This window comes from Macrosteles quadrilineatus, unplaced genomic scaffold (assembly GCF_028750875.1).
Source record: "Macrosteles quadrilineatus isolate MER2022 unplaced genomic scaffold, UCM_ALF_1.0 Scaffold_7__1_contigs__length_78375512, whole genome shotgun sequence".
NCBI lineage: Eukaryota > Metazoa > Arthropoda > Insecta > Hemiptera > Cicadellidae > Macrosteles > Macrosteles quadrilineatus.
In genome coordinates, this window is record NW_026542600.1 from 19,080,417 (window position 1) to 19,107,679 (window position 27,263).

General features: G+C 34.1%; 2 protein-coding genes across 3 annotated transcripts in view; one reads left to right on the forward strand and one right to left on the reverse strand.

The window, feature by feature from the left end:
* LOC128997884 (inosine-5'-monophosphate dehydrogenase 1-like) overlaps positions 1-5,469 on the forward strand; it is a 32,156-nt gene extending 26,687 nt beyond the window's left edge. For both annotated transcript variants that reach the window (XM_054423664.1, XM_054423663.1), the window contains one exon: positions 793-5,469. The gene's annotated coding sequence lies outside the window, so the exon portion shown is untranslated. The remainder of the gene's footprint in view (positions 1-792) is intronic.
* Positions 5,470-10,072: 4,603 nt separating this feature from the next.
* LOC128997725 (COP9 signalosome complex subunit 4-like) lies at positions 10,073-26,386 on the reverse strand. Its single transcript, XM_054423368.1, has 4 exons — positions 26,264-26,386; positions 18,083-18,230; positions 15,365-15,565; positions 10,073-10,249 (listed from the first exon to the last, which is right to left on the reverse strand). The coding sequence occupies exons 2-4, from the start codon at positions 18,207-18,209 to the stop codon at positions 10,131-10,133; spliced, it is 447 nt and encodes a 148-aa protein (XP_054279343.1). The 5' UTR covers positions 18,210-18,230; positions 26,264-26,386; the 3' UTR covers positions 10,073-10,130.
* Positions 26,387-27,263: the final 877 nt, after the last annotated feature.

A 27,263-nucleotide genomic window follows, 5' to 3' on the forward strand; every position in this document is an offset into this window, starting at 1 on the left:
AAATATACTGCAGGCCTCACTAAACATTCAACATCCTCCCGACTCTAATCACTCAACGATCGACTATCAATCCTCCTTCTCTTGTTAAATTCTATGTTTAGCAACAGATTTTACATACTTGTGATCGAACACATAGTTTAATGCCGATAACAAAACAATGAATATAGACAGTAGCTAGTCAGCACTAAAAAGAAAAAGAAACATTAATTTACAAACCAAGATGAGACGCACAGGGTTGAATTGACCAGTGCAAGACAAAAGGCTGTTTAGCCTACCGACTAAAGATTAAATCTAATTTTTTGTACGTAAAAAAGTATCAGCCTGGTCATTTTGACAGCCTTGTAGGTTAAGGCAATGCTTTGAAGTGAGAATGAGTAATGAGTAGAAAGCAGTTTCATTCTACATTACTATAGTTCGGCCGCTTAGAAAGCGACCTCCTCCAGCATTGGTTTAGCATTAGCGCGCAGGTCGTTTTCTATGTGGCCGAACTATAGTTCTTTGTTTAAAGTAAGTTGAAGGTCGCCTAGATGACCTCAGGTTTTCTGTGATCCGTGTTGGTTCCACTAAGCCTTCAGGGGTTGTAGTGGGTGTGAGCCCCCACACTTTCTATCTGTGCTTGTGCATTGCGTACAAATAAAGAAGAGTATATAATAAACCATCAAAAGTTGACATTTCTTAGTACCTAGCAGATAGGTTAATTATTTCCAGTATTACTTTTGGTAATCTGACACTTTCCCAATGCTCTAAGTGATTGTATAAACTTGTTTCTGTCTAACTTTGTGTTTCCCATAGGCTCTGGGGGAGATGGGAAGGCTAAGTAAGCAGTTCTTGCCCCTACACCAACCCAAGGATACCACATTCTTCATGGTATTTTTATGTGATACACTCAAGGATTTCATGTTCCTTCCTTGAAATATTTCATGATTATCTGATTATTTACATAATATTTTATATTATTTGTGTTCCCATGTTGTTCTTCAAAGGGTATCCCTTTTAAATAATGACTATTTTTAAGACACAATCATTTCTTTATGATCACGATTATTGGTTAATTTCTTTTGTATGTATTTTTGGCATCAGTGTTTAAATACTACCTGTTACTTCTGTTAAATAATAGCTAGTATTTGTATTTTGTTTGATATAATCTTTTCTTTATACAATTGCGATTATTGGTATTAACTGCGGTCAATTTTTTAGTATCCCAGTTAATAATGGCTTGTATTTGTTGTTTTTACGTTATATTCTTTACACAGATCAGTTATTTTATAATTTAACCTCTGATAGAAGTTTTTTGTTTCTTTTTTACATAATGACTATTTTGTATTTTCACTACATAATCTTGAGGGTAAGTCTCTGTAATGCTTAGGCAAGTTTTGTTGTAGATTATTTCTTTTTTTTATGTATCGGTTGTTTGATGTTTTAATGCTAAATATTTTGAAAATTCTCCTCTGAAAATTAATACTATTCCATTTACATTTGTATACATGTTTTTTCTCACTTCTTTTTTAGTAAAATATTTAGAAAGTTCTTTGTTATGTCAAGGATTAACACCATATACTAATAAATGTTATTGCAAGTTTATTTTTACAAATTGTTTTAAAAACATTTCGGTTGTTATTTATATTTTGTGTTGTTATCTACTACACTGAGTCAATCAATGGACTATTTCCTATCTTGTCCAACCAAATGCATAAGAGATTTCTTGTGTATTGGTTTAAATCAATCATCTGGTTTATGATGTGATAAAAGTGTTATCTACAATGTCATTTTCTTCCATGTTGTTTTATTGAGAATCGTTTTAGTTCAAGAATTTGCCGACTTGTAATAAAAATTTGCTTACTTCACTTTGTTTAATGTTTTGAATTTTTCATCAAAGTTTACAATAATATTTTCCCTAAATTCTTTCTTAAATTATATTTTATTCCTACAATTTTGGTAATTTATGCGTATTTTAGTGATGACTGAGAAAGCAAATCTGAGCATTCTTATTTTATGTACTAATTACTAATATTATCTGAACTTGCTTTATAACTGTATATGGCTGTGTTCTGTTAATTTTGAGAAGTTGCTGGTTACTATACTCCTGTATATAAACCTGAGTATTCAAAACCATTTTCTACTGGAGGATAAATTATATATCTTTCACTGTTCATGAATATATTTGCTTTAAAATTGAGTAAACTTTTGCTTGAACTTAAAGAAATGTTTGAATTCTGAGGTTTAAGTACAGGAGTATTTTTTGTGTTGTGTGATAGTTAATATTTTAATATAAGAGACAACTAGATTAAATGTACATACATGATGTAAAATTACACATAAATCTAAATCTAAATATTTCAATAAAGTTTTCAAATTTGTACTATACACTCGTTAGTCGTTATGCATTTATTCTTGACATTTTATTTCTATCGCTCAAGCTAACAAGTGACTTGTTACTTTCTGTCCAGAGAACACTCTCTGTACCAGAGAATATATAGAGATCATATATACTCTATAATCTGTAATCAATCATCGTAAGTACAAACCGTTTTACACCTTTTTCAAAATGAATTTGTGAGTGGTTTCAGAAATGCACCATATTTTAGCAATAAACATACACAAATTTATACTAGAATATAACGCTTGACACATTAAAAACCAAGGATAAATATCCAAGTGCAACCAACAAATCCTGATATTTTATGCTAAATCTTATGAACATAGACCAAAATATTTTAATATTCCCTTTACCAAAATTTGTAACATTTATTGTAGGCATTTTCTATGTGTAATGTGCCAATGTTGTGCCATTGTGCTTTTCAAGTATTCATACTGGAATAACGTACATATCTTTTTTACTATGATCTTGTAATACTATAAATGCAACACTTCAAAAAAGAGTTTTGTTGTAGTTGATTAAATCATCTGTTCAAAAATGTTTTGAGAGTTTGTGCAAAGCACAATACTACAGATTGTGTATTTGAAGAATACTTGTCTTACATTTTCCTTACAATCCCTTTTTAATTCTATTTCTATTGTTGTCAATTTTGATTTATTGATTGTGGACTATTTTGGGCATTTTACTATTTAGTAACAAAATATTCACCGTGTTATTGTATGTTGCTCAGTAGTGTGTTATCATTTTAGGCAGTAGCATTGGTAGAATTACTTTAGCCGTAATTGATCTCATCAAAGTATAAGAATTTTGTTGTTCTATCTAATGAAATATCAGGAATAACTTCTGGTTTGGCTTGCATAAGTTTCTATACGTATTGGAAGTCTGTATGGGTATGTTTACTTTTCCAATCTTAAAATTAGCACTGTTGTTATTTATCTCCCGGATTATAATGGTTCGTTAAAACACTGTAATTTTATTGTGATGAGAAGTAGATAAGATTACAGTGTTTTTTTTTTTTTGTTTTTTTTTTAACTAGGGACAGGTGCATACTCGATGCCGCAGATACTTGGACATCGGTATCGAGAATCGATCGTCAAAAGTTGATTCCGATACCGATGCCCAACTCGTCTGCGAAGATTGCGTGATCGAAAAATTACCGCTATTGCCACGATTGTGCAAGATGACAATCACGCTTCCGTGATTGCGGCAGATGAGGACAATGTTCTCACCCCTCCAGGAGATATTCATGATTTTGCCGCAATCACGGAAGACGATGATGACATTTTTTGTGACCACGGGAGTCGATGATAATGACTACACAGCCATGGGAGATGTTCATGATTTTGCTGTGATTGCGCAAGACGACAATTATGTTTATGTTACCGAGGAGAAAAACATTTTCTCAAAAATACTTGATGGAAGGACATAAAGACAGGGATTGGTGTATTTATAACCAATCCATTCAGAAACTTTGGTAAAACTATTAAAAAAATGGTATCGGTATCGAGAATAGATTTTTCAGGTATCGGTATAGAGAATTGATCATTTCTTTTACATCACTAATTTTAACTAAGCAGCGAAGCAATATGACTTCCTAGTAGAATGTCTCCAATCATCCAAAAATAAGCTATTCAGTGAAACCTCTTTTAACCCCACCCCGTTAATCCGATACTGTCCTAGAAAATTAAAATTATTTGGAAAATGAGCTAGGCAAAACAAACTGTCCGCCATGGCGCAAGTAGTCGGTTGGCTTTGCCAATCGAATAATTTAGCAAACAACATGGATCTGGTATCCATGATATAGATAAAGTTCAGGAAACCAATATCAATTATTTTCAGAAATAGTTATTGTGTAGTTGTAGATCTTTAAGTGATAACGATTAAAATTCCAAAAAACTTCAGTTCTAGTTTCCTACTATTGATAAACCCCTACTAAACCTACTATTTTGGGTTTAAAGGAGGTTTTACTGTATTGATAAATTAATAAGGTGTGAAATTTATCACCAACAATTCTTTAGAAATTGAAAAGCTCATAACGATTTGAATATATCTCCTCATGAACCAAGTTTCATGAATTGGCGTTTTACAATTTTTTTGTTAGTTATTCACAGGGATGTAATTCATGTTTGTACACATGTACCACCTTGGCTAGAGCGCCTAGGTTGATAAATCTTTTTCAACGTAAATTCTATATAGTTTTTTATATAGAAAACTATAAGAAAGATTTTTGCTAATTCCATGTTTATGGAATTATATTTAATTTTCTACACTATTATACATAATGATTTGTGTATTTGTATATTTTGTTTTTTTGAACCTAAGTACAGTTTATGTGTTTTTTATGTAATTAATTTACATGTGTTATGTTCAGTTGATATATAAATACGGTAAAGCTTGTGAACAAAGTATAGCTTTAACAATATTCATCACAAGCACTAATGTAAAATGAAAAAAGTTAAAAATTTATAATGTTTTAGAAGTTATTGTGGTATAATTAAGATGTATAGAATTTCTCGTCTGTATTTTTCATTTTTATATATCTACACAAGCAATGAATATTCCACTGTTAGGGTCTATGGTGTTTTTACTGTGGTAAATACAATATATTTGAGCATCGAAAGTGATCTTGAAATACAAAGTTCAAGGTTCTTGCCGGACTGGTAACATAATTTTGGACTAAGAAATGTGTAACAATGTAAAGTTGACTGGTTTATTCAATTTATATAGTCTTACATACCCACTATAATTTTTGCCTCTAAATTTTAAATGATTTGTTTCCAAATGGCTATAAAAAAGTGAATTATTCCACTTAATTCTATACATAATACATTTTTTATGTCATGATCAGTGTAAGAAGGTTTGTTGTTTCCTATTGTAAAAATCGCTAAAGATTTAAAATATGTTTTGCGTAATTTTGTTGTACAAATTTCAACATTTAATGTTTGATTTAACATGGGAATTGCTTTTGAGCCCAAGTAACTTGAAGATATTTTGTTTTGGTTTTTGATATTAATGAAATATAAATGTATGACCTAGATATTTTTATGATTTCTTTGTTATGTTTGGTGAAAAACCAGAAATAGAAATGAGAATAACGAAGTCTGTTGATTTTCTTAACCTACAATCCTGCACACTATCTGCATTAGCATTAGCAAGTGAATATACTATGGGCAAACATATTCATAAAACATTTGGAAGGACCTTCAGGAGAGTCTGTAGCTGGCCCCTTCATGGGGGAAGAACACAAATAACAATATTAAACTGCAACTGGTGGATAATAATGTCATCTTAAATTTGTATGTTTTTTATCCATAATTGTACCTATGTATTGACATGAAAAACGATTATACCCTAAAACTTTGCCTCTGAAAGATGCAATTTTCCTTGAAAACCCTTAATAATTCGAACCTTGATAGTTCAAGTCACTTGATAAATTAAATTTTATAGCCGTTCACCTTAGTATTTTATAAGGTTCCACAATGTATATATATAATTTTAGCTTAACTCATTATGAATTGAGCATATGCATTATCAAAATGTCATCAAGACTAATGTAATCAATTCCAGTAATCGCAAAGAAACTTTAGTAAATTTCTATTGATTCAAAACATCTTTTTTCCATTTCATGAGTCTTACTATAACTTGCTTTGTTTGACATCTGTTTATTTGTGATTTGTATGAAAAAACTGGAAAATTACCTGGTTGGATTTGGCGGCAAAGTGTTTGGTGTTAACTAATAGGGAAACATTCCTAAAACGGTGTTTTACAACAGCAGCCATTTACTATTTTACAAATCTAAGATCTTGTAACCAAGAAACACTACATAACATTAGAAGTTAACATACAGAACCACTTAACATCATAGTAAGTTAACTGTACATCTTCTTAACAATCTTGAGGAGTGTGTGTTTTCAAAATCAAAATTTTTATTGTTCTGTAAAACATTAGTTTATTAGAATGTCAAATATGCATTCCATGAAGGAAAATATCACGATTATATTACTCGCTAAGTGTAAGAGAAACAGGTAGGCTTGGATAAAAACCACCACAATTTTAGTAAAAGTTTTACTTAACTTGATAAAAAACAGTTTTTGTACAAAATAATTTGGTTTTTTCACCATATTATGCTAAGGTAAAAAAAATCTGCTTAGGTCAAGAAGATACTAACTATCAAAATTTGCCTATAAAAAAAAAGTATCTAGATAACTTAAAGTCATTTTAGGCTAATCAATTCTCATTATCATCAATTCATACCTATTTTAAGTAAGCATACTCAAAATAAGAAAATCTTTACAGAGCACATTTTTGTGAGTCTCGCCCATTGATTAAAGGAGTAGACAGGTTGTCTATTTATTATTTTAGATTGTCTACCTACTCCTTCTCCTTAATCTATGGTCCACAAAAAATATCTTAAATCTAATTAGGTAGTTAGCTTAAAACATTGGCCTATGTAATGAAATTAATTTTGAACTAACATCAACATAGAAACACTGCTGGCCAGAAAATATAGCATTCATGCAAAAACCCCTGGTTTTATATTGTTCAATGTGATAAAATAAAAGTTTAACCTGCTAATCAATTAACCATCATAATTTATAAGTTTAAACCTTATGCTGAAATACACAGTGGAAATCATTTGCAATTTATGATAACAGTTCAGACTTAGAAAGTGAGAAATTAACAATCCCATTTACTTTTGGAAGCCTACCATCAAGATGGTGATTATTTATTCAATTGGATCGTCATTACTGGTAAAATAACTTGGGTGAAACATCAATTGTGAGATGAAATTGCAATCAATAAAGTGGGAGCTCACACATCTCTCTCTCAATACACCTGAGTTAGGCTTGAAAACCTTGACAAACAGTGAGATTATGGTAACTGTGATTCATGTTAGGCATGGTGTGCTTATGATTGACTATCTTGAAAGAATAGTCATTTATTCCATCTCTAAACAATACAATATTGTGATTGATTTCGTCGAAAAACAAATACACCCTCATTTTTGGCTTGCATTGTAGTTGGACAAGAGACAAAATGGCATGCTTATAATTTTATAATTTAGAGTTCTGCAGGATCTCTACTCAAGAGAAAACTGTATCTTTATTCAGTTTTCCAGACTTCTTAAGCTAATAACACAGAATGATATTACAGTAGCTATAATTAATATCACAGTATCTATAACTAATATCACAGATTGAGATTTAGCTGCATTTAATTAAATTATAAAATCATTAAAACAACAAATAGACATACACTTTAAAATCTAGCTGTAATGTCTAAGTGTGTGTGTCTAACAGGACAAAATTGAATATATTGTGTTTCCTATTCATAGAACAAAGGAAATATTGAACATTTAGGTCTAGCTTAGTAATGTCAGTAAAACTGGTTGACTGGTTGGTAGCTTATGTTATACAGAAATGTATTTATTTTTGTTTTAAAATCATTATCAGATATCTGTAGGTAGTTTAAATTTTTGGTTGAATCGTCTAAGATATATGTATATAAAAGCCAAATTACTTTTATCCTTATGGCAAAAGAGACAGCAATAAATAGTCAGGAACATTACTTACCTTTTTGGTAATAGGTGAAATAATACAATTAATTTTGTCACCTATTACTTCCTCCTTAAGGGGGTATCACTTACTTACGTTATCGGCGTTATTTCACTACTTTTTCTAACAGTTCAGACGAACATTGCAAAAATAATTTGCTATTCTCAGTAATCTATTACCAAGATACTATTATTTTATATCTGATGCTCGCTGTTAATAGGAAGACGCGATCAGTGGTATAGTTAGTTAGTTATTTCATTCACCCTTTTCATTGCGCTTTAAGCAGTTCAGATGATGTTATAAACAAAATATAATAATCTCAGTAATATATTACCAGATGCCTGTACCTCCAGCTTAGCACAGTAAACGTGAGTAAACATTTTTAAAACCATAAAGACATATTCTAGTTGGATTTTGTATTGTTGTCATGATTCACTTACTTTAAGTAGGCTATATGAAAATTGTTAGGTCAATTCATATCTCAACACTGGTTTGACTTTTGGACTCGACACATTCTTATGTTCATGCAATCCTAGAATGAATCATATAATGAGGGGTTATCTGTACTCTGTATGGTATCTAACATTTTGGCATAGTTGTGGCTCACAAACAGTGTTACATAAAAACATGTAACACATTTTATGTGTGTTTCCATAAAACTTTTTGGCAACCTATTCTCAAATTTCCTTATTTTAAACCACTTATTGGGCAAAGGAAATGTCACACATAATAAGCCAAATATTTGCTGAGGAATATTGAAGGTGGAGGGAGCATGAGGAATCGGTCCCTAATGGTACTTCCAGAGTGCACGCCGATTCAGATTCTGATTCCGATTCTCGGCGGCAGGAATGGCACTTGCATTCAAATGGAAGTGGCCATAGTGGCTGCCGGTTGCCGAGCCCGTGTGCAGGCACCTGCTTCTTCATTCTTCGTTCTGGTTTCAGATTCCGATTCAGATAATATTCGTATGAATGCTATTTAATTACATAAATTTTGTTTTTATAGTAGAATATTAAATTTTGTATCCTTACTTTTAGGGTTAACACTAAACGCTCTTCAGGAAAAATTCTTTGTTTATGTAGGTTACACCAGTTTCTTACAATACAATATTCAATTTTAATAGTGAGTTTCGGGCTCCGTTTAACAATATAGAAAGAACATTGCTCTATCATTTCTAGCTATGGGAAAAGAGATATATAATATGAACCCCATTTTTCACTGGCTTCACAACAGTTTCAGACGCTCAATAATTTTACATGTTAATTCCTCATCTGTCAATTCCATAACTACGACTGACTTGCTTCTTTGCTAACCGAGTAGTACCGGAGGCGTATTTCCTGCTTCCATTGTGGCCACCAACAAAATATCTGACTCAGATTAACCACGTGACGAAAATCTGAGTCGGTGTGCACCCTGGATGTACCTGAGATCACGATGACTTTTAACTAAGTGATGATCTCAAAACCCTGGAGTGTACAACAATCCATCCAGTCAGATGAAGCACCTTAGTACATTCGTAAACCTTTTCAAAAATGTGTTTGATTGCCCTGTTTAACTCAACCTCTTTTATAAATAAAAATACTGTCATTATGGTTCTAAACTCAAAGTCAAGTAATATTTACATTCAAAGTTATGCCTTGGAAAAATATTCATGGTATTATATTTTACCAATATTGCCAATTTTAAATACAACCACAGAGATGTAAGGTATAGAGGAAACATTCAATGTTACACCTAAGTGGTGTCTGGGACTAAGTGGTGTCGTTGGTGTCTAGGGTAAACTCCAAAAGCCCTCGCCATCATGTACTACAACGCTCACGGTAGAGGAAGACCCCATGCCCAATGATCACTGCTTGAGCTCTTCCTTGCCTGTCACAAGTTTTTTTTTTTAGCACAAAATACTACAGCTGAAAGCAAACAGTCCTCTTATAAGCGTGTTTCCTCTGTACCTTGTGATACAACCAATTTTCCAATTTAGCAAAAATGTTAACATTCCATAACACTCAACGTGTTCTTTTTGAACAGACGTTTCAACAAATCGGAATGAAGATAGTTGTGTATTCGATCTTATGATCACTTCTACAACTTGCCAACACCCCATTAAGATAAAAAAAAAAATTAATAAACAAAAATTAAGTCAATTTATTTGTTATAACACAGCAAGGAAACTGTGAGTCGGTTGAGGTCAGGTTACTGAACTACTCCTGGTCTTCTTCTTCTACTTCCATAGCTTCGGCAGTCCGCTCAGGCTCAGCGTTGGAGATATTCTCCTCGACCTTCTCCATGCCGTGGTCCCCTGCTTGCATTGTCTCCCCAGCTGAAATCACCCACACAAACGGAATTAGTCAAGAAAGAATGATTTTGACACATCTCTTTTTGACACAACTAAACTCCTCTAGCAGTAATGATTTTTATCGTATGTCTAACAGTTTCGTTAAACATATTATTAGTAATCTGTTGAACCTCTAACTGCTTTAATCTCTGTCCCCTTGAAGGTGTCATTCCAGATGAATTAAAGGTCACCAGAGTCTCTCCTTTTTTTTAAAGGTAAAAAAGACATTCCGGAAAGTTATTGCCCAATATCAATAATTCCTGTAATATCAAAGTAGTTTGAAGTCATGGTTTTTGATCAGCTGAATTCTTTTTTTGAAAGAAACAACTTTTTAAGTGTTTGACAATTTGTTTACTAAGTGCAAGTGTAGATTTGACACCATAGACAAATTGATTAAGGTCCTAATTGTCTTTGAGAGGAAGTCACTTGCTCAGGCCAATTTCTGCGACCTAAATAAGGCTTTCGATTGTGAGGACCATGATGACCTAATGATGAAAATGAAATTAAGTTTTTACTGTTTCAATGGAACTCCACTCTCTTTTTTCAAATCGTACCTCAACAATAGAACACAAACAGTCTGTATTGATAGAGAATGGTCCCAGGAATTAAAAATGAAATATGGCATTCCTCAGGTGTCTGTTCTAGGTCCTCTGTCGTTTTTAATCTGTATTAACGACCTCCCAGAATGTATAACTATAAAAACTTTCTTATATGCAGATGATACAACATTTTAAAATATTAATCCTGATCTTAAACCACTTCAAGATTTAGCTCAAAACTCAATTAATGAAGCCTCTATTTGGTATGAATCTTATGGCTTCCTCTTAAATGAAGATAAAACTCAAAGAATTGTTTTTTAGCCTTAGACTGTGAGAATTAAATATGTTGTATGGGTATGTAGAAAATGTTAAATTTCTTATCAACTGCATAAATTCTAAGCTTTAAAATAAAATATTTCTCACATTGTACGGACTAAAATTATATTAAAACAGCCTATTTTTCTTTTTAGTGAATTTCCCATATAGGGTATAAGCTATTACTGTAGGTCTCATGGTAAGACCTGGACCCGGGACCGATTTACTTTTTGTTTTGAGGTCCCCAGAGGCCGAAAACACCATCCGTTCAAATTCAAATATATACAGGGTGTCCCGGAACTCTCTACCAATATTTTTGGGCATTGATCCTGGGTAAGAAACGTACCTAAATATCATATTTAAATTGTCCGGAAGTCCTTAGTTACTCACACAGCCGCCATTTTGTTTTTTTCAGTTATACATTTTTTTCTAAAGAATGGTTAAACATACGAAATGGAAACTTTGTACAAACATTTATGACAACTAGACAAAGCTACAAACGAATTATGACGATTTTTCAAATTCATAAAACAAAATGGCGGCCATTTAAAATTTTCTTTCTTAAATAACTCAAAAACCATTGATTTTACAAAAATTTTAAATGGCCGCCATTTTGTTTTATGAATTTGAATAATCGTGATAATTTTTTGGTAGCTTTGTTTAGTTGTCATAAATGTGTGCAAAGTTTCCATTTCGTATGTTTAACCATTCTTTAGAAAAAAATTTATAACTGAAAAAAATAAAATGGCGGCTGTGTGAGTAACTAAGGACTTCCGGACAGTTTAAATATGATATTTTGTTATGTTTCTTACCCAGGAGCAATGCCCTAAAATATTGGTAGAGAGTTCCGGGACACCCTGTATGTCCGTTAGCACGATAACTCAAACAAAAATTATCCGATTTTGATGAAATTTGGTATAGACGCATAAACCTACATTTATTTGAACGAGTTTGCGAACCAGCATGATCAGACCACGAGAACGGGGGATTATGGGGGATTTTATGGGGTAAAAATGGGTTTTCCCCATTTTTGCCCCTCAAAAAATTAAACTTTTGAATTTCTTTTCTAACCATTTTGTTGAGCTTAAAAAAGAAATAATTTAGTATATTGAAGCATTGTTGTATGCCTAATAGTTACGGTGAAAATTCAAAGAAGTGCAAATTTAAAATTTCCATGTTATTCTTATGGAGAAAATGAAAACTGTTGTAGTTGTTTTTGGATATATTTTGATAAAATTTGGCAAATTTATTTATTTCTTTCTATACTATTGACGTTTGGTCAAAAAACACTGATTACCTTCCCCATAGCAGCAAACCTAAGCACTCGTTAAATCTAATGTTCTTTAAACTGGGAATAAATGTGTCTTATTTATGGAAATATTTTAGTAAATATATAATAAGACAAGTTGACATTCACTTAGTCTGCAGGTTTACTGCGGTGGGGGTATTTCAATCTATTTTCAGATACAATATTATATTTTACGGCAATTGCAGTAGGATAGAGGAAATTTTAATCTTACAAAATAAGTTAGTTAGAATAATGTCTTGTGCACCCCTACCGAAACACTTTAAGTCCCTCCCATTCATTCAGCTACAAATTCCATCAGTAATTAACATTTATGTATTTGACTCTGTATTACAGGGCCGGTTTAACCCATACGCGAACTAAGCGGCCGCATATGGTGCCACGAAAAATTGGCGCCGTGGCGCCAACTGAACAATTTTTTTTAGTGAACAACGTAATTTTGTTTATTTTCGCTCAGAGTTCAAGTATTCAAAGCACCACAAAAAAGGCATTTATTCTGTTTGTACCAACAGCATATGAAAAATGCGTATATTTGTACAGCACTACAACTTAAGGACTTGATGCCATTTGTAGTTTCGATTTGTAGTGAGCTGACGCTCGGCAGTCGGCAGCGTACTACAGCGCGGCGCCTGTGGGTTTCATTTCATGACTCATGTTCCGAACCACATTCTGAGGTTCTGAACCAGATTGATACCAACTCTGCAATTAAAGAATTTGCCAAGATCAAAGCTAGGAAAATTAATTTTTAACTGCTAAGAGCTTTTGAACTGTTCAAATTAATAATTTTGTAGGTATTCTTTTTGTCAAGGTAATAAATTTGGTTTTTCATGTTTTCTTCATGTTTAATGTGTTCAATTAAAATTTCTTCTCTTGTCATCTATCTACACCTGTTTTTCATTGTAATAGGCTTTAACTTATATCGTATCCAAGTTATCCTGTAATAGTATATTACGTTACTAGTCCTGAAAATAAGTGTTTAGCGGACGAGTGTGGTCGTTCCCGTGCGAGACGATGGAGTACGGGATTACCATACGAGTCCGGTTAACACATTTTGGACAAGTTACGTACGATAGTTTACGCCATACTACTAAATCTGTACAAATCCTTACATATTACCACCAACTAAAGGACTAAAAATCACTAGTCATAACCTTTAAGAGAGGTTGTGTTTTTGTTTATAACCACTCATTGTCACCCAAATACAGTGTAATCAGCTGATTGGTGTCCGGTAAAACTCATTACAGTACAGTGGGTACGCAATGAAACCCCATTTGATTAAGCTGGCGGCAAACAGCTGTTTTCTGGACTAAATCCTTGTGTGGGAAGTTCGTCAAAATAGTGTAGTGTGGCGTAAAAATTGTTTTCACATTTAGAAATAAATTGTTAACTTAGGCCGTGATGCTAGTCAAGCAGGACGTCACGATAGAAGACGGCAATGACGTAGGTATTTATTTATTTATTTTCCAAGGAAAGATTAAAACAAGCAGCTGATCACAAACGGCAAACATTACGTCATTGCCGTCTTCTATCGTGACGTCATCCTTGACGAGCATTACGGCCTGTTTTTTTAGTGTAGCCTTGGTTTTGCTAAAGTTTATACGATGAGTAAAAGTGTAAAAATGTTAAATTCCTGGGAATAATAAACAGTCTTTTATTGCAAGTATTCTTCTAACCTAAACTTATAAAAAAGTTCTTCCCAAAATCTTTGGGAAACAATTCACAAATAGAGTTAAGTAATGTTGATGGTGGGGTGGTGGGGGGGGATTCTAAGTGGCGGTGATTCGGGTGTTCGCTTATTTCTGAAAAATTCCTAGAACCGGCCCTGCTGTATTATATATCCTAAAAAATCCCAACTCAAACAAAATTCTCATATTCATAATACTAGAAAACAGTTGTTACCATTGTTTAGCTTGTCTAAAACTCATAAAAGCCATAGGCTATTTTAATTTCATTAAAAATATACAACAAGCTAATACCAAAATATCATGAAAATACTTTTAAAACTAAATTCTACAAATTGGCTTTTGGACAATCCCTTTTGTTCTCTTAAAGAATTTTTTGGTATGCATTGTATAAATTTAAGTAAAGCGAACAAATTAAAAAAAAGATACTGTTATATTTAGTTACTCTGTAGTTATAAATAGTATTCTCATCCATTATATTCTTTGTAAACCCCATATTTCATTTCATGTTGACTATGTCAGTCCCTGACTGTATTGTATTCGACTTTGTCAACGCTAATTGTTTTACGACAATAAAAGATTGTTATTATTATTGTTGTGTTTAACATGTCTATAGGAATTTCACCCCTTGCATTACGCTCAAAGTCTCATATACAGTTTCTTGAAGGGCAAAGACTTTATTCTCAAGCAGTATTTAAAAAGGCACTGACACTTACTTTGACGTTGTTATCAGTGACCTAAATATGACTTCCAAAGGGTTGCTTGATTTGTGTGTGACAGCTGACGCAGCTGTGCGATCACAGGTAACCACCGAATTTGTCATTTTAGTAATCACCTGGAGGATATGTTTAGCTTAAAGAGTCTGTGGAGGCTAGTGGCCACCTTGGATTTGCCCACCATTAGAGCAATGTTAATTTTGTTAATTTCAAACAGCCGCTGAAGAGTTATTTACCATCTCAAAATATTTGTTCAAATACCAGTGATTGTAATTTAAATATATAGTGTACTGTGAGATTAGAGATTGTCTTCCTACTTTTTTAATTGTTTTATAAGCTGTGTAATGTCTAGGCTCCAAGCACTCTTAAGGACCTCTTTAATGGATTCACACAATTATGTCCCATTTTACATAAATATAATTATTTAAATTATTTCACTCCTTCAATAGCTATTTTAAGTGGTAACATGAGTTGGGGAGGGTAGTCAATGTTGAGGTTTATAAATTTTTACGATATGGAATTGACAACAATTGTAAACCTACCTTCAAAGTGAAGAACCCCGCCAACCTGGTCGATAGAGCCTTTCATTTTGCCCTCTGAGATCATCTGGGATGCAACATTCACTGCTCTGGCCGGGGGTACCTCTAACAATTCACCAAGCTCCTCAAACTTAATGCTTTTGTAGAGCTTACTGACACACTGCAGGTTGTGTTCTACCACCCCTTTGTTCTCAATTGAGGGTCCTAGAAACAATCAGGGCCTTAAAAACTTGAGCAATACATTTAGAGCTTTACACAAATAATGCCTTTATTACCGTACTGAATAGTTAATGTGCTGATGCTCAATACCAAGATGACTTGGAAATGAAACTATTTCCTAATGATTTCTAGAAGTTGGAAAGTGAGTGACGAAAAATCTACATCAAAGTGACGGCTCTGAGAACCTGAACAGAGTCATGATAGAGAAGGAACAACTTGAACATGGTACACAGATTCCACAAGGTGGTGTAAGATAAGGTGGCTAATACCAGAAGGTGATCAGAAATAAGCAAAGATAGAAGGGAGTTGGAGAGTCAATCTTCATGAACCCTCAGGGTGGTTAGGCCTATAGGCATACCCCCTAATAAGATATGCTAATAAGAAATATTAGCAAGATTTTTCCTTTCCTCATAAAATGATTTACATTAATAAAAAATATAGGAAACCTTTATCACATTCACACCTGTGGCCCTAGTTTTGAAATGGACGATTGTTGAGTCAATCGTCAATAACTCAACCAACAACAGGATTTGGTATTTTTGAAATCCAACAGTTGAGAAGTGAGTTGGTAATCACTAGTTGAGTGACTCGTTTGGAAATGTAAGCGGCAACATCGCACGAAATACAGATGACATCATTTTGAACCAATCACAGTGCAGAGCGACTTGCAATCTTCGATTTAACCTCTCAATCTAAATTGTGAATGCATTTCTCAGCTAATCTCAATCTGCAATATTTCGAGAAACCGAGGTAAACTGATGTCAGCTCTTTATCTTTATCTTATAATAAGTTCAATTAATTTGTAGGCCTAGTCTATTTCAAAGTATTGCAAACATATAAGGATAAAACCCCTTGATTTGATAGTCTAGTATTGACACAGTACCTAAATAAAATAAAAATGCAATTACAGAAAACAATTGCATAAAGTATTGGTTGCTACGACATTGACAACAAATACATAACCTCTAGTTGCAAATCGCAATTAGTAAATTAAATCAATAACAATGGCGTTGACTCAAAAAGAGCATTTTTTTCCAAAAGAGGAAGAAGAAAGTGCAGTCAACCGTCCACTAGACAGCTCGATGGTAGCTCGATTGGTGGTGAGTAGTTTTGGTTGGATAAGTAATCGTTTGAAAAATACAAAACGATAGGAAAGTGAGTGACTCAACAGTCAACCATTTCAAAAATAGGGCCCCAGATTAGAGTTGGATATCGCCCTTAATGTTAACAGAAATACAGTTCTGTGTGTAATCAGTGGCAGCTGGGTAAACTTGACTCTGGGACAAAGTCTTTTACATAATTGTCAAATGTATTCAATTGATGGATTTTAATAAGAAGAGATGTATTTTTACTTCAATCTACTCTCGAAAGAAGTTCAATTTTCTCAGGTAAGCTAGCTGAACTCTATTAATTTTCAAATAATCCATATCTCTATCTATATTTCAAATAACCATATATCTAAGCAAGTGTAACTCAACAATAACAAAAATACTATTACTGTTAGCAGTAGGCCTACCTAAAAATGTGCTGCAACCTGAAAGTAAGCTTAACACTACTGTTTAAAACGTAATTAATATGCAGCTCTATGGTTACTCGGAGAGAATTGGTCTCCTTACAGCTGACCAAATTAGCTTTAGGGAAAAATTAAGCACTTTTGATGCCATTTAGCACTTAATATCTGTTGTCATGAGTAGTTTTGAAGCCAGGGCATCACTGCAGTCAAATTGTGCGATCTCTCATATCCTTTTGACTCCAGTTAGTTCCGTCGTGTCCGCCGTGCTACCTGCGTCAGTGTGTCTCTTATAAAAATGTAGCCGGCTACTTTCATTAAATGTGCTTAGTGTCGAAAATATGTGAACTTTATGTATCGACATGTGTTTGTACCTCATAACGAAGACTTCTGTCGGATTTTTGGACCAATCAATTTGATGAAAATGGGTTTGAAAATGGGTCATTTCTGACCCGAAACTAGTCACCCTTTGACTATACAGTATTAGGACTGGAGACGGAATAAAAAAGGTACGTAACCTATCGTATCATAAGCCTGAAAACACTACCAAAAAAGCCGTTCCAGCAGAGAATCAAATCGTTCTTATTAGACAACTCCTGCTATCCTGTGCAAAATATTTTTAGCATTGTAAAAACTTATAATAAGTTTACAGTAACTTGTTAATACTTTTGTCTTGACTTGACCCATTGTCTTAATGTGTTTAATGGCTGAATGAATTATTTGATTATGTAAGAGCTTTTGATTAACCAGAACTTTGCAGTAGACTGGATCAAATTTGTGGCCAAGGCGTTCGTTTTGGCAAGAAGAGAGCACAATGCATAATGGGTGGTTCAAATCAATATCGTTCAGGTCTTGTGTGCAATTCATAAGGATTAACCTGTCTGTAGCAGGGCTTCAGAGAAACCCAGCTATAGAGTAAAAACTAGACGCTATAATTATTGTAACAGCTTACTTTCCCTCCAAATTCAAGTTTGACGACAGACGATACTAACCATCACCAGCTGGATTCCCTTGTAGATTAAGTGAAGCTTCGAACGCCTCAAGCTCTGACCGTTTGATGATCCTGCCTTCTATAATCTTCTCCGTGAGGATTACCACTGGCGGCTCTTGCTCATCCATGAATACAGCTGCACTGCTAACCTGCAGGTAACAGCATCAACATTACAGACATTGTTCAACATGTTACCGCAGGAATCTGTTTTCACTTGAATTCAGATTCTTGGAATGAAAATTACTTTTAAGTTTTTACTAAAATGATTCCAAACATCTGCACTCATTTGACTGACAAACGTCAATTCACCATCACTAACAATTAACTTGAAACAAAAGCAAAAGTTTCAATCAGACTATTCCATAATGCAAAATTGGTTTTTAAGATTCCCTTGCACATTTATTTTCTTCACTTTTAAAGTCCTCTAGCCAAATATACTGTTAGCACAAGGAAGTTAAGACGTTCAAACACTTCCCACAAAGATTAAGATTATTTTAAATCTTTAAGTAAGAGGAGTTCCAGTGCTTTAGGTAAAGTGATCGAGGCCGAGGATTGTATTTCCTATTTTGGAAGGACGAGCAGGCTTTAATTTTGTTCAGGATGAGCTTCACTCAATACTTGGACAGATGCAGATAAGTAAAACAAATAAATGTTGAAGGAAAAAAACTTGAAAAAATATCTTCCTGAGATGGGTCTCAAACCTGTTACCTTCATTTATGAAATTCTTACATTACCTCTGAGCTTGCTGTGATTGTTGATATTTTAAGATTTCAAGTGGTCAAAGAGGTGCCGACAGTTGCAAAGGTCGCAATACTTAAAATATTTTTTTATACCGTACTATGATTCTCTGTTATGCATCAAGTTGAATTGTTTTTCTATGAGTTGGAGAGGATACCAGTATATTTGAATATAGATGAATTAATTACCATTAGTAATGTTATTGTAATTAATTAATATTTCCCTTTAAATTGTTCAACTATTAAAAATTTGCTCAAATAAGTAAATGAATTTTAATTAAAAAATTATTTGCATTATTATATGTTAAACAGGTGTTCTGCCACTGTATCTAGTATCACGACTATCACAACATCATCTGACTACATTTGTTATGGATCCAATTTTCTCCAAAATCGTCTTATGTTCTACTGCTATATCATTTATTTTCTTATTAAATAAGTCAATTATTATTAAAATGTTTTTTAGAATGTTTTATACTTAAATCCAACAAAGGCCCAACGATTCTTTCCTTTGTAGGGCTAACGAATACAAGTTCCTGTTGGGCCAACGTTGGCAAGGCGTTAGAAATTTCCGACCACCATTTCCCAACTTTGGTTAAACAATTTGTGCTCCTTGGGTAGTGGCGAAGGATTCAGTTGTGTTAACATAATAAGTTGGTAATAACTCAAAGGTTGTACATTTTAAAAGTGGCTAAATAGAGAGGAGATATATCTTATTTCCCCAAATGCGGCATTGTATTCTACTAATATAGACCTTTAATTTGATGTGCATCAGTGTTTCCATTCGCGGGATTATTATCCCGAAAACGGGATTTTTAGACCTTGAGCCGGATTAAAACGGGATGCGGGATAAAACGGGATTTTCGGCTGTGACGACTATTTTAATTTTTTTTCTACTCAATTTTAGAGAAAAACTAACTCAAATTGTTTAAATACTGTAGCAAAATATAATAGTGATGTTTAAACAACTTATAAAAATGATACGTAAAGTTTAATGCTAGGAATTGTACAAAAAAAATCATGCGGGATAAAACGGGATTTTTCAACGATTTAAAAGCGGGATAAAACGGGATTTTTCGACCCAGTAAGCGGGATTATTTTTTTGGTCGTGTGGAAACACTGATGTGCATATTGACTTATGCTTACGTTTATAATTTTCTTCCAACTTCTGGCAGGTGCCACTATGAGGAGGTAGCGTATAATGGCATTGCATTGCAAATTAAATCAATCTTTGAACATCTGTCATTTTTGACTCAGCTGTCTGTTGGCGTTTGGGTTTGGGGCACTGTATTTAACTTTTATTTTTATTTTATGTGCATACCAACCTATGCTTCTCGGACTGAGCGATGATGACGCCGTAGAGCTCATCAGATCCCAGTACATGACTCAATGAAAGTCGATAACAATTCCAAAACCATTTCAGTACCGGTACTGGCACCCTCATTCAAGTATTCTTAGTTTATTATACAGGGTATTTTTAAAAGAATGCCGGGATTGTAAATGTTAATTGCATGGATACTATTCAAGGTAACTAAACGTTTTATATGTCATATTGAAGCTAAAGTAATTAAGTTTTGTTTTCTGTATAGCAAGGGAGGAAACTTTAAACCTTGGTAAGCGTAAAACAGGTGCGGGGCGATAGGCCGCTATTGTGGCCGCCAGTCGCTAGTACAACGTTTACGGCGCAACAGAAGGCACAGATTGTAATCTGTAGTTTGCAGAGCTTATATCCATTGCTAAATTAAACAAACTATATTGAAATCTACTTGATGATGAAGAAACTTTAAGCTGGTTTAATGCATTTCGTGGCACCGAAGTGTTTTGAAAAGACATTCACCTGGCCGGCTAAAAACAAGCAATGACATAGTCGGAGAATTCCGACAATTCTGCGCCAGAAGCCCGAAAAAATTGATTGTACGACAAAGTCTTCAGTTGAACAAACCTAAATTGGCCACTTTATGATGTTATCTATAAAAGTAGAGTCTTTGTGCCGAAAAAGATTCAGTTAAGACATCAGATAAACCCGCCGATCGCCCTAAGAGGACAGACTTTGCCAGTTTTACGCTCATATAAGATTGATGAAAATCTGAACTTTATTAAATCATTCTGAATTGTATGAAAGAATGAAAAAACTTTACTCTTTTCCCTTCAATTTGACGTTTAAATATCTTGAATAGTCCCCGAGCAACGACCGTTTGAAATCCCGGCATTCTTTTAAAAACACCCTGTATTATAGACTTGTTCAACTCATTCTACAGTAATTGTTCATGTTCAATTTAGTCTTTTCTTACCAACGATATGGCAAAAAAATTTAACGTCTTTTTATTTTAATTATTTTTTTATCTTGTTACTTTGTCCGTGAAGTGGTGAGCGACAAAGAAGACTCTTCCCACAGGCAGATGTACAGTCATTGTGGGGGTTTTCCCCTTTGTACATTTGTTTTAAGCCACGATTGTAATCTCTGATTTGTAATTTTGGAAATAAATACATTCTTATCCCTTATCTTTTCTTCTGACTCCTAGGGGCCATCCCAATAGGTAGTGTATCGTTGATTGAATGTCTTAAAATGATTTTAATGCCCAGTAACTGTGTACCAAGTTTTTAAGCACAATCTTTAATACTTTTTGAATTATTTAACTGTCCCGGGACTTTTTTCACCTTGTTTTCACGTATTCTACTTTATAATTTTGTAAATTAAATAAACTTATTATTACCTGGGGGCCTGCTTCATAACAAACTACAAACTAATATTATTAGTAAATCAGCTGATCTCTTATGTAAATCTAATGGAAATCACAAGTTACAACTTAAATCAGTTAATGAGTTGTTAATAATTGAAATAATTTGATCTCTTTTTCGTATAGGTTTATTCATTGTTCGCAGTGAGAGATATGTTATATAAAGGGTTGTGATATGTTTTTTTGGAGCCGCCACTGACTATTGATTGGTACATAGATGTTAGATCAATTGGCTGTTGTCGAAGTTTAGTTTAAACGTATGCCATAAATCCTTGGCCTGGTCATAAACAAAACTAATGGTAGCCTACTCAGGCTCGGACTTAAGACTTCAGGGGCCCCGGGCAAAATGGTTAATGGGGCCCCCACTATGAACATATGTTTACACAATAAAATGTGTCTTACATGTACACTGATTTTAATTAAGCAATTTAAGTGTGAAATAATATTTAAACCTATTTTAGAGTATCAGTATATGCTGCATTTTGTGAAGTAATTTTATACATAAAATATTCTAAGTGTCAAAATATTAATTACAATGTAAGATTTTATAATTTGTAGTAAATGTGTTTATAAAAATTAGATATACCACATAAGTAGGTATCTTACAAATTCTTTTGCAATACTAAAGTGAAAATTTAAATAAAATAATAGCATCATAATGTATTATTTTAAATTTATTTTTCACCATAATCCATACTTGATTTTGGGCTTGAATGAAAACACACGTGAAAAAACATTAAGGTCCAGTAGGGGTAAATAAGAGCAGAATACACTGTAAAAGCTTAACTTTATTCTATAACTATCTACTATAATTTTACGAACAAACCTGACTGAATTCATGTTTATAACATATAAGCTTTGACCCTAGTCAATGATATGAGTTAAAACAAGTCTACTTTTTATATTAATGTCTATAACATAGTTATTTTTTTCTCTATAAACATCACTTGCCACCGTGATATGTTTTTCTAGCAATTAAAAGATCTTTTTCAGGGCGTCCAGCGTCCAACCAAAATAAAATTCAAAGCAATTCCAGGCTCAAAATTCAAATCTTCCAGGACAAAAGTTGCCGCTCAAAATAAGACTAACATACTTCTTTACATCTGCTAGTACATTAAAAACCCTTCGGCGAATTCTATGTCGATTTCTTGCGATCGCAGCCACATCGGTTATCATATCTTTCAATCGCGGCAACATTTTTGATAATATTCCACAAGTGTGGCAACATCCCTAACGATTTCTCATGATCGCAGCAACAACTGTTAGGATTTCTCGCGATGTCGAAGGTAAAGCATGAAATCTTTACATACATCCTCATATATTAACATTTCCGCAAAATCTGTGAGGATTTCCCACAATTGTGGCAACACATTTGAGGATTTCCCTTGATTGTGTCAATATCCATTATCATTATTTATTGATTATTGATTTCCCGGGATCGCAGCCACATCCATGTTGATTTCCCGCGATCACAGATATGATGTCTTCTGATAGCGGCAATATCCAGTTTTCTTCCAAGCAATCATGTGAACCCCTTTGATTATTTCATATAACTGCGGCAATAACTGTTATAGAATATTGCAACCATTACAATACCTGTGATAGATCATCCGCGATCGTCTTCAGTGATTTTTTCAACTCTTGTGACTATTTTTTCCGATATTGGCGAGATTCATAATGATTTCCTGTGATCACGGTAATAGCCATAATCATTACTTGCGATCATGGAAATGCCAGAATTGCAGCAACATCGACTATAATCTCCTGCGGTTATCTCAAAATCTGCGACTATTTTTTGCGATTGCGGCCATCTCTGATCACGGTCAGGTTTCAACTGAGGTAAAATTCGTTATGATCTTGCGATCCCAGCAACGTCCGGTAAATGTTATAGTTTCCCACGATCGCAATTTTCAACCACGCAAAACGAGATAAACTTAGGCCATTCCATTCGGTAAGAGTCTAATTAATTTTTTAAATTATTGAGAAAAACTACTGTGTCACTCTCAGGGCCCTGGGCACTCGCCCTGTCCACCCCTAGTTAAGTTCGGCCTTGAGTCTACTGAATAAAATTAGTAATACCTATATTGTTGATGACTACTATGTCATTAAACATTAATCATCTACAAAACAAGAAACTTTTGTAGATAGTAGTCAGAGCACAAAGTGATACAAAAGCAATCTCTGCTTCTGCTAGCTTATGTTCTACAGAACACCCTCCACTCTAAATAGTAATTAACCGTTTTGTAAAAATCTGTGATCAAATTTGATGAGCATAAAATATGAATCAAAGCATATGTTTGAATCCTAACAAATGATTGAGAATGTGACGGTTGTGGTGGTCCGGATGGGCTTGGAAACAGAAAGGCTAATTAATGGAAAGCTCATCTATTATTTCTTAAGTTAATTTTTCCACATCCATAGTAACATTTCATGTACGCAAACCAATAACTAAATGTGCTATTGGGCATGCCCCAATCGAGTTCTCCCCGCTTACAGCTAACAAACAATCAACTTGGCCGCTACTGTAGCAGAGTCATAGCTTACTGCTACCACACCGACTACCTGCAAGGTACCACTGTACTGTGTACGTACCCGTACCAACGTACACAACAACAAAAGAGTAAGCAACCCGCTACCTACCCTGCTGTACTGAGTTGTCAATTATTATTAAATAAACTTATTATTACTAGTATGTCCAGCCAATCACAATATCAAACTGAAAATACCCCCGCCACAGCAAACCTGCAGACTAAGCGAATTTCAATTTCTCTAATTAGATTCATACTAAAATATTACCATAAACAACACATATTTATCTCACATTTAAATAACATAAGATTTAACGAGTACTTAACTTAAGTTAAGTTAGGTTTGCTGCTACGGGGAAGGTATATAAAATGTTTTTCAACTAAATTTTAAAGAATAAGGTGAAATGAATAGATTTGCCAAATTTAATCAACATGTATCCATAAACAAGCAAACTACCACAGTTTACTTAATTTCCTTAACCTTTTCGATGCTAGAATAAGTTATGTTTTTGTAATTTTCCAAAAAGTGCTAGAGATTTTACTTATTTCGTCCAAAAAGTGCTAGGCTTGCCACGGGGGTCTAGTGCGCGAGAAAAAAATCGGTAAAAATACAATTTTTCATCTCAAAAGTGCTAAGGAACGATGTATTAGGCCTCGATCGTATGAGGAATCGAAAGAAACCATTGATGTTTTGAAACTACAACCGAGTCAACCGATATGCTCATTTTAACTCACATGATCGAAAGTCACGCCGGCACAATATACCGTTGCTTAGTTCTTTTTGGATGAAACGCGAACAACGATATATCGTTGCATAGCACTGAAAGGGTTGAGAATAACATGGGAATTATAACTTAAGTTTATAATTTTTAGAATTGTCTCTGTGGGTCTAATCAACAAAAGCACAAAAACACTTCAATGTAGGCCTACAAAATTATTTGTTTTTTTATGATCTTTAAAATGGTTTAGAGAGAATTGTGGAAATTTTATGTTTTGAGGGTCAAAAATGGGAAAAACCAATTTCCACCCCATTAAGTTTAAACCCTATTCCCATGGTCCGATCATGCTGGTTCGCGAACTCCTTCATGTTTATCCCGCCCTGCACCTTCAACCTAAATTTCATGAAATCGCACCAAAATTACTCGAATTATTGCAGACTGTATATATAAACTTAGGTCTATATATGGTAGGCCTACATCTAATAAATTCAAACGAATAGTGTTTTTAGCCTTTGGGGACACAAAAATGAGAAAAATAAATTGGTCCAGGGCCTAGGTTTTACTGTGCCACCTACAATAATAGCTACTTCCCTAGAGAGAAATTCGCTAAAACCTACGAGAAATTTTAAAGACCGAACAACTAAAAATCAAGTAACTTTTAGTAACTTAGACAACATAGGCCCAAAATGTTGTGTAGGACCTGGAAACAGGGCCGTCCGAAGGGGGGAGGGGGCAACCGGGGCAAGCTTTGTAGTAACATATAGTGTTAAAATATGCGAATGCGACTTTTATTGGGGGGGAGGGGGCGCCACGACCACATTTGCTCTGGGCGCCGCTAACCCTAGGGACGGCCCTGTCGGGAAATTTTAATTTTGAAAGAATCACTGGCAATAGCTTATGACTAAGTTGCCTAGTGTCCATTCCTTACCGAGAGGAGAAAACCACTATTGCAGGAAATGAAAACTACGTTGCCGGTGTGGATGTTCGAATGATCACTATTCTAAAGTTGGTTGTAGATCACCCCCCTGGAGCCACCACTAACCATTGGTTGGTACTTAGATCTTAGATCAATTGGCTGTTGGAGACAGGCCTAGTTGAAACTTAGGCCTAGGCCTAAGCCATAAATCTTTGGCCTTAAAAAGTCATGGAAAAGCTAACTTAATGATAGCCTACCATAGGCCTATGAGATTAGGCTATGCTATATTGTTGATAAACTTGTCAGTAATAATAGGCCTACAAATAATTATTACTATCGAGTTTCTTCCGTGCAAATAAATATGTCTCTTTTCCTTAGCCAGCCTAATGGTAAAGGCTGCATTGGCTAAACCTAGGCCTACTGTATGCACTACTAGAACAAAGTATTCTAGGTATACACATTTTAAGTTAACTAATTATGCTACAGTAAAGAATATGATTGAATTTAATTACTGATGAATGAAATATTAAGCGTAGTATTTTACCTTATCAAGAAGATTTAGATTTGTCAAGACACTTATAGGTGTCGTCAGGTGAACCGAACAGTTTACACTACTCCAAACCAAATTCAAACAGGAAAGTGGCGCCGATGAGCCTTTTAGGAATTTATTTTGGGCTCATGAAAAGTAGTTCCTGCGTTTTTTCAGCGTTCCTATCGAATTTAATAGGGATTTTTGGTACAATGTTTTATTCCAATAATTAAAATAATTTATAAACGGTATAGTTCTAGCTCCCAAACAGCGAAACACAAATATAAAAAAGTTATTGCAATTGCTTCATCGGTATATTAAAATTATATTACACCGCACCGGCGGATTAACACTTTCCTATTCCTTGGGAATTGGACTGTTTAGTGTTTAGTCCACGGCCACGGCCACCTTTAACATAAAAGTTTAGAGTTAAAGGTGGTCGTGTTACACTATATACAGTACATCGTTGGCCGCGGCCTAGCCCCAAGTCAAAATTTTATTCGATCGTTACACACAGAGCCGCAGCTATACAATTTTCTAGGAGGGGCAAGTCCTAAATTTGCCGCCCCTTCACCACTCAACTGTGGAATTTTTATAAGTGCCAATGGCATTTTCCAGTCAATCTAAACACGAAGCACGCCAGCTTTTAAAAGGAAATGGCCCAAACATTAGACGATATTTTTGTATAAAGTTATTGAAAATGAATTATTATTAAAATTGGTTTATTGTTATGAAACCCTTAAACCTAAGTACAATTAAAAAAAAACAAATAAGTCTAATTCTTTAATATTTTTTTATTTAATTGCAGGACATACAACAACCATATATCCATACATAAAGTCCCTCATGAGTTTAAAAGTTGTTACAATTGTATTTTCTTGATTAAAAAAAAAACTCACAACTATGCCAGAAAATTAAACTTTTTACACTTTTTTCATGTTTAATTGAGATGCTACTTGCTAATAAATGTTCAGGCTTTGATCGTCTTATCTAATGACCAGGGGCGATTCCAGCC